We start from the raw sequence: 8,257 nt of genomic DNA, 5'->3' as shown, positions 1-8,257 counted from the left end.
GTGTACCATATTGACATTAAGGGCCTGTGTCAACATAGCGCCTTTTACTGAGAGCCAGCATTCTTTTTTTTTTTCATTCTTCCCAATGAGGAGAAAGCCTTTTTATGCAGCAGCTTAGAGAAAGGGCGCTGGCTTTTTTTTTTCTTTTTTTTCTTATGTGCGGCTTCTCCAAGTGAAACGCCCTTTTGTGGGAGCACATCGGCTTCGGGGAGACACTGAATATGTAATATGTATATTATTACATTTTTTCATTAAAAATAAATTAATTTTTCCTATCATTATAAGTTGTTGATAGTCTGCAGGGTTGTTGAAAGATTCAATCTAGTTTAGTTCAATGCAGATTGTTGTGTTGACTGTTTATACTTACTCCAAGAAACTCTCTAACCCCCTTCTTATAAAAAGCATAAGTAGTCACACACACACACACACACACACACACACACACACACACACACACACACACACACACACACACACACACACACACACACACACACACACACACACACACACACACACACACACACACACACACACACACACACAGCGACAAAGTCATTGCTGCATTTCTGTTGCCCTGGAAACCCTTCTAGAACCTGCATAAAGTAATGAGTAAGTTGTGAGAACGTTTGTATTGTGTCTTATATTTTTACTTTATTTCTGCTGGTTATTCTTTACATTATGATTTCATTTAATTATTTGTGTTTAAATTAAAATGATTATGTTTTATTATATATAAACTTTACATTTTTACATTTTATATATACATACAAAAATATACCATGAGGAGCAGGTTGTTTAAATCACCAGACGTGAAATTAAAATGTATTATTCAAGAATGTATTATTTAATGGGTTCATTCAAAAGGGTTGAAGTCTTGGGGGACATGATGCAGGGAGATGATGATGAAAAGCTGCAGGCGCTCTTATTCGCATCATCCGTCAGCCACTCTGCTCTGAGAAAATAGCAAAGCCTGTGAGCAGGTTCACACCTAAACATACTCACTGAAATGACTCCAATCTGCAGGTTAAAAGTGGGAGTTCAGTTGAAGCTCCACACTGTGAACCTGCTGTGCTGCTGTTGATATGAAGTCACAGCTGCATGTTGGTTTATCTCAAGATCACCACTATAGCAGCCCACACCTTTATAATTTGATTATGTGAGGACAGAAACTATTCATTTCTATAACCAGGGGGTGTAATGCTCATTGTGATGATAAACTGGTTCCTTTATGTATTATTTCCAAAAGGAAGAGAAAATAAGTCCAAGAATAATTTCTCCGTGGATGGAGTTTTAAATTGAATCAAATGGTTCAGTAATGATCAGGGTGGCTGGTGTGTCATGACTTGTTCTGTCTCCTAAAGTATCTTTTCTTATTTTGTCAGTTGTCAGTGTTTCCTGTTTTATTTTGTGTTACTTACCTCTCTTCAGGTCACTTAGCTTCCTTCCTTTGTGTGTTTTCCAGTCAATGAGAGTGTGTACATCCCAAGTCTCTTAATTGCGTCCCCGTTTCCCTCACTTGCGTCTTTTCCTTGCGTCTTAGTCCCGCCCACCAGGGATGCATGGAGAGATGCATGGAAACCATGCGAGGAGAGAGGAAACGAGGAAATGTGTTTTAGGAGAAATGAGACGTCCTTTCCTCTGTAGCGTCACTTGAAGCAACGTCTGTTTCTGATGATTGAAGTATTAACGGCTGTCTGTTTTGAAATTTGGATTTTGATGTAATTATTAAATAATCCAGGATATGATTATGGTTTCTCCTAAACACTGGAATTAATTTCTAAGGCTCAATGTTTCGGGGTAAATTGGAATTACATAACTCATCCAACCCAACACTCAGGATTTATTAGCATATGAATGAATGGAAATGATGATAAACAGACTCCAACTCCAACTATTTAACTCTCCCTAAAAATTTTAACTATGCTCTACTCAATTTAATCTGTGTAACATTTTTACACTTAAAATATTGAGTAAATTTGAAATCTGTGAAATCATTTAGATTTACCTTATGGATTAAGTAAATGTACTTGTAAAATATTAGCAGATCTGAACAACTACATTGAGTACCATGAAATAAAAAAATTGAGTTGATATAATTAAAATTTTAAGTCTATGCAATAGTAACCCTAAGTTCAAACCACTCAAAACAATGAGTAGATATAATTAAAATGTTAGGTAGATGCAACTGAAAATTTGATTATTATTTAACAAAACAAATCTGCTACATTTACTTAATTTTTTTAACATAATGTAATTCATACTGGACTATCAAATATCAGAATAAATATGTTACATTAACTTATTTTTTAAGTATTTACTCTTTAATCTATATGAGTACTTCAAGTCAATATATGAAACAAAATAATAAACAAAGCAATTCTACACACATCAACATTTTTAAGTAAACATTTATTTGTCTGTTTTGACAATTATAAATCATCAAGTTTAAATCCAAACTCAATTAGCTGAATGTAATTATAGTTATTGTATAACATGGTAGACATTTATTAATTCTTGGTTCATTCAGCGTGATGCTCACATGGACACTGTCACATGCTCACTGGCGAGAATAAACCATGTTAAAAGAAACTAGATAATATACCATGAGTTGTAATGCCAGTTGAGATTTCCTGGTTGAGACCCCCTCAGTTGAATCTAATCTAATCTAATCTAATCAAGTTTAAATCCAACAGTTTATCTTTGCAAATGACATGTTAAAATGTCCATGCTATAAAAACAGTTGAACTCTTAATAAGGGGTCTCAACCAGGAAATCTCAACTGGCATTACAACTCATGGTATATTATCTAGTTACAATAACTATAATTACATTCAGCTAATTGAGTTGCAAGTTCCAACAGTCAAAGTGCATTGCCAAACCAATCAAAACTCTTTTAAAGCATCTTTACATGAATATACTTATACTAGTCTTTCTTGTCTTTATGTTTCACTTCCTGGGTCTGAGTAAAGACAAATAGCTACATCCTCCATATGTATCTCTGTTTTCTTTTTGTTGCTTTAACTGAACTCTCTACCAGGCGGTGACCAGGAGCCATAATGAGTCCCTCAGGGGGTGTGACTGGTCTGGTTGGTCTGAACAGAAGAATGACATTTAGCATGTCTAAAATGCACCAAGGACAACATTTTGCATCCTCCAGAAATGCACCAAAAACAGTGATATTTCACATTAAAGTTCCACATCAGAAAACAAGAACAGTCCAACATGCAATTTCACTATGAATGGAAACCTTAAGTCTTATGTAAACATTAAGACAACAGTACATCAGCTAAACTTCAGACTTGCCAATGAAAAAATCCCTCACTAAGAGAGCATCTTGCTGAACAGTAGCCAGTCGCTACATACAGAGGTAATTCTTTAGTCTCTGAACCTTGTTGGAAAGGTTTCCAGAATCCAGCTCCAGCAGTACTTTCTGGAATACCTCAAAACTATGTTTGAGGTTCTTGGGGTATTGCAGATCTAACACGTACATCAGTCCCAAGAGATAGCAGCAGGCCCTGCTAACATCTCCAAGACTGCTGAGGACAGTGTTGCCCTCAATGACAATCCCAACATCCAATGACCCATCTTGTTTCCGCAGCAGGTAAATCTTCATGACCTCTTCTGCCAACTCCTCTTGAACACTGGCAGATCCATCAGCAGCATCCTGCAGACATTGTAAAGATAACTTGAGTTTAGAACTCACTCTCAACCTGCATGTCGCAAGACAAATACCACCTACCAACATAAGAGCATAGCAGGACATAAAGTGGACAAACTAAACAATACTACTGTGGTGGTCCCAAATTTGATTTTGATCTCACAGACAAAATAACTAATTAATGCTTCCATATAATTAATTTCTCTCTCCAAACAAAATTGACTCGTACAGTATCTGATGTCCACAGCTGGTTTACACTATGAAAGCTGCTTCTTCTTTGTGTGCGGTAAGGAAAAAACAAACGTACTGCAGGAACTCTATGGTCACCCATGATTACGTTGTTAAAAATCATGAAAACAATTAAGTATTATACTAACCTCAAAGTCCTTGAACAAGGCACTGGCATCTTCTCCCAAATGATTGATGAGACATCGGATGACAACCTCACGGGTCTGTTGAATGGGGATTCCACTCTGCAGAACAGAAAGCCTCAAAATGTTAATACAATGCAAAACTACACATTCAAGCAGAGGCAAACTTGACTTGAGTCAAAGCTTTCAATAGAATTTACGTTAGAAAAATTGAACTGGAGTTGGAGTGTAGTGATGTAAGAATAAACCAAAACATGTAAAATGGTGTGCAGAGGATGTGAGAGATTGAGGGACAGAAAACTAAGGAAGAAAAAGCAAGAACTGTTAAGGAAGGCTTGAGGATAGGAGAAGGCATAAGAGAGAGTCGGTGGGGATAAAGATAAGTTATCTGATTAGGATATGAATATGTAATTATTGATGGTAATTAGCTTAAAGGAGAGAAACGTGAATGAGACAGGTTTAATACCTTAAGTAGAACACTCATTTGTGCCCGATGTCTCTCTCCTGCAGCACCTTTCTTCGTTTGAAACAAGGACAGCAGTTTAGGTGTATAGAAGTCCAACATTGCCATGAATTTTGGCTCAAGATTCAGTGTGGTGATCCTCTGAAACTCTGCGCTAACCTGAAAGAGAGAGATGAGAAAAGAAAAAAAGAACTGGTGACTCATCTGTTGTCATTCAGCAAACACGTAAGTCCATACTGAGATGAATAGGATGCAAGACTGTTCCATTATCATTTTTAATAGGATGTACAGTCACCAACCACTTGATTAGGTACACCTGTGCAATCTAATGCAATCAAATACAACAGCTCTGCCACACATACATTTTCAGTTTTTGTTGAGATTGTCAAAAGGTGGTTATTATACTTTGTTTATCATTGAGGACATTGTGGATAATGTTTATTGGAGTGCATTATATTGAGCGGTGTCCTTATACTTTTGTCCATCCATTAACATACGTTGAGGGGGACAAAATATTAGGAACACTTTTCAATGTATTGCACTCCAGCACCACCCACTACAACCTCAATAATAAACAAAGTATAATAATCACTTTTCTGACAATGTCAACAAAAACTGAAAATGTATATGTGGCAGAGCTGTTGTATTTGATTGCATTAGATGACACAGGTCTAACTAATGAGTGTGTAACTGTGAAACATGCAGGTTCAGTCCACAATATGTGTTGACCACTCTGTAACAACAATTCCAATTACTCACTTGCGAGACATCAAACAAGGCGGGCCATCTGTCCTTGATGTCACTGATGCTCATCTGTAGGGTGACAACCTCATGTCTCCTATGTGCAAAAGTTCTGCACATCAAGTCCTTGACGACTGTGCTCTCTCTCTTCTTTGATTCAGTGATTAGTTGGTTTCGGTCCAGCTCTTGTTGTTCCTTACTGTCTCCCGCAGGATAGTGTGGGAGAAACACCACTTCTCCTTTCCGTGCTTTCTTTATATTCTTTGCAGCAGACCTGTCATCCGGGTGCTTGTTCTTAAGTGAGTTGCAGACAACCTCAGGAAATCCAAGGCTTCGGAGCTTCGACCTGTAATTTCCCATCTTGTATTTAAGACTGTACATCCATCCAAGCCAGCCATTACGACTGCCTAGCTCTGTCAGGCATGGATGCTTTCTGACTAAAGCCTCTGCCACCTCACCTATCTGAAGGCCTGTGGGGTAGGGTGTGTAGCTGTACATGTAGTCAGCTAATTTTTCCATGATTTCAGATCGGATCCGAGAATTGTTCAGCACAGTACGATCTTTGACAAACTCTTCATTGGCATTCATCAGTACTGTCTCTGTTGCCACAGAGAAAAGTGGAATGATGATTTGATTTGGCCATGTTGTCGTCTGAGGGCTTCTACATGGGGATAGGGTGTCTTGTGAAGACACTGATGAGGCATCTGTCTGGGAATCTGGCGTTGCATCAGTAGCAGAGCTTAAACTGTCATTCATTATATCTGTCTGGTTTTCAGTCAAAGCAGTCAATGTAAGAACTACCGATGGAATCATCACCACTTTGATTGTCCCCTTGTGTTTAATCTGGTTGGTAGAATGCAGAGTGAAGTAATCACCAAAGTCCTCATCCAGGTAATGCAGGGTAAAATCCTCAATGAGTCCAAATGTCTCTTTTACTGTCTCATGTAACTGTTCTACAGTGCTGGGTATTCCTGAGGACAGTGTAAGCTTCTCACTCCGGTGTTCTATAATAACCTTCAATGCAACGACATCCATCTTGACAGAAAGAGAAAGAAATTACTCTGAAGGAAGGAAGCAAGGTGTTAGACATTAAAGAGTCAAACTCATCACCTAACACTGGCAAATAATGTGACGTTTCAATGTCACCATGAGTTTTCCTTCCACAAAATATGCTGTCAAGGGATATGTGTCCCCAAGTTCACTCTGCTGTACCAGGGTCATTTTCCCAGAGTGGTCTAACATAAATGCCCTAAAATGTTCATCATACCAGCTGTTAAGCATTTTCACAATGAAACTGACACTGCCATCGACAATAACAATCTGTGAAATCATAACAAAATCAGATATACCACCAGTTGACCCATAAGGCAAAACCATCCCAGCAGCATATTTAGTTCCATGGAGTATGGCCACATTGGTCAAATTCACAGAGGTTTGTGTTGGATAAACTGCCTTGAAAGACTGCTGTATTCCTGTATCAAGTATGTCTAATGGAAGAGATGATATTTTTGTGACACACACTGCAGGTTTCAAAGCATTTCCTTGTGAAATGTATGCCATCATCATTTGGTGCTTTGAGGCAAGTGACATCAATACATTTTTGAAGCTCTTTGTGTGTCTAATAACTTGCTTAAAGAAGCTATGTTTAGCCTCAAATCGCATAGTCCAGAGGCTAACCAAAGGACCATACCCTCTTATCAAATCAGGATAATGCTCCAAAAAATGGTGCTTTGGAATCAATTTTTGATCTGGGAAAACTTCCAACAGCCTGTGACGATGTTCAGATATCAGCGTGTCTAGGTAGCAAATACTTTCCTCAGTATGAATGGGGGCTACTACAAGCTCAGTTATATCTTTTAAAATCATAAGAACGTGCCATGCTGGATCATTCAGTGGTACAGTTGCACCAATAATAAATGATAATAATCTTAACAATGTCCAGTTTTCACTGGCGTTCCCACCAATACTTTTACGAGAGGCAAAATTCACTGGGATAGGTCCGGGGTGATCCGTTTTATCAGTAAATTTGTATGGAAATTGTGTGATGGACTTGTTAAGTTCTGTCAAGGTGAAGTACTTCTTGTGGATGCACACATTAAGACACAGTGCCAGTTCCAAAGGAATTATACCTTCAAAAAGGTCATGTAGAAGGTCTGGTGGGTACCCGGTTACAAAATGGAAATGACTTAATTTCTCTGTGATGGGACAACTTTTCTTCACACCACAACAGTGTACCAAAGCAGGATTTATCTTTACAGACTGAACATGTAAATCATAGTTCTCTTTTGTTCTTAATGGAAAAGCTCCTGAATGTACTTCTTTTTGCTGATAGTCAGAACGGTCGCCAATACAAAACCTACAGATATAATGTCCACTAAAGTTTTCTACAAGTCCACTTAAAGAATGCGCACCAAGATTGTCTGCTGAAACGCAAAAAACAGTACCTCTGATATTTTTGCCAACCTGAGGCAAAAAAACTCCTTCCCTCTCCAATGTTATGAGATCCTTCAAAAGAGGCTCAAGAACAGTTTCATAGCCAAAATTTTTTATATGATTTGCTTTACAAAGGAGAGCTAAATGAATTGATGTTAACTGTGATCTCAGTTCAGGTGGTGTATTGGCTAGTGCCCAGTAAACTGCTGTGACTTTATGTTTTTTCCGTGAAGTTCCAAGGGGATTGCAGATTTCAAAATCATCTGCATACAGTATAAGGGAAATACTGAACTCCTCATTAGCATGAAATTCATTTAGCTTGAAATATTTACCATCACGGAAGGATGCAAACTGTGAGTCGTCTGAAGTAGTCTGTTTAGTCAATAACCTGTTTACAATGTCTTCATTTTTCAACAATTGCAGTAAGGATTGAAGAACAGGCACATATTGAAAGCTAAAATTCTTCTCTGGATCCAAAATATACTCTACTGGCTCAATTACACTGAAGTTGTCCTTATAATACTTTACCCTCTTAAATTTAGAAGAAAAGGGACCATCAGGACCCAAGGCTGCAGTAAAAGGATTGGA

The 8,257-nt window shown here is 38.0% G+C and overlaps 1 protein-coding gene across 1 annotated transcript; it reads right to left on the bottom strand.

Annotated features, from left to right (window-relative positions):
• Positions 1-3,345: 3,345 nt before the first annotated feature.
• On the bottom strand, positions 3,346-5,615 carry LOC129116675 (uncharacterized). Its single transcript, XM_054627454.1, has 4 exons — positions 5,255-5,615; positions 4,499-4,654; positions 4,039-4,134; positions 3,346-3,667 (listed from the first exon to the last, which is right to left on the bottom strand). Exons 1-4 carry the CDS (start codon positions 5,594-5,596, stop codon positions 3,359-3,361), a joined length of 903 nt encoding a protein of 300 aa, XP_054483429.1. The 5' UTR covers positions 5,597-5,615; the 3' UTR covers positions 3,346-3,358.
• Positions 5,616-8,257: the final 2,642 nt, after the last annotated feature.

Source organism: Anoplopoma fimbria, unplaced genomic scaffold, assembly GCF_027596085.1.
Source record: "Anoplopoma fimbria isolate UVic2021 breed Golden Eagle Sablefish unplaced genomic scaffold, Afim_UVic_2022 Un_contig_8885_pilon_pilon, whole genome shotgun sequence".
Classification (NCBI taxonomy): domain Eukaryota; kingdom Metazoa; phylum Chordata; class Actinopteri; order Perciformes; family Anoplopomatidae; genus Anoplopoma; species Anoplopoma fimbria.
The sequence above is the reverse complement of the archived record's forward strand: the minus strand, read 5'-3'. Positions and strand labels throughout refer to the sequence as shown.

Coding starts and splice junctions, on each gene's coding strand:
- LOC129116675 (XM_054627454.1), bottom strand. CDS start 5,596: ATGGGAAATTACAGGTCGAAGCTCCGAAGCCTTGGATTTCCTGAGGTT. Junction 4,655..5,254: donor CCTTGTTTGATGTCTCGCAA/GTGAGTAATTGG, acceptor TCTCTCTTTCAG/GTTAGCGCAGAGTTTCAGAG. Junction 3,668..4,038: donor CCTTGTTCAAGGACTTTGAG/GTTAGTATAATA, acceptor CAATGTCTGCAG/GATGCTGCTGATGGATCTGC.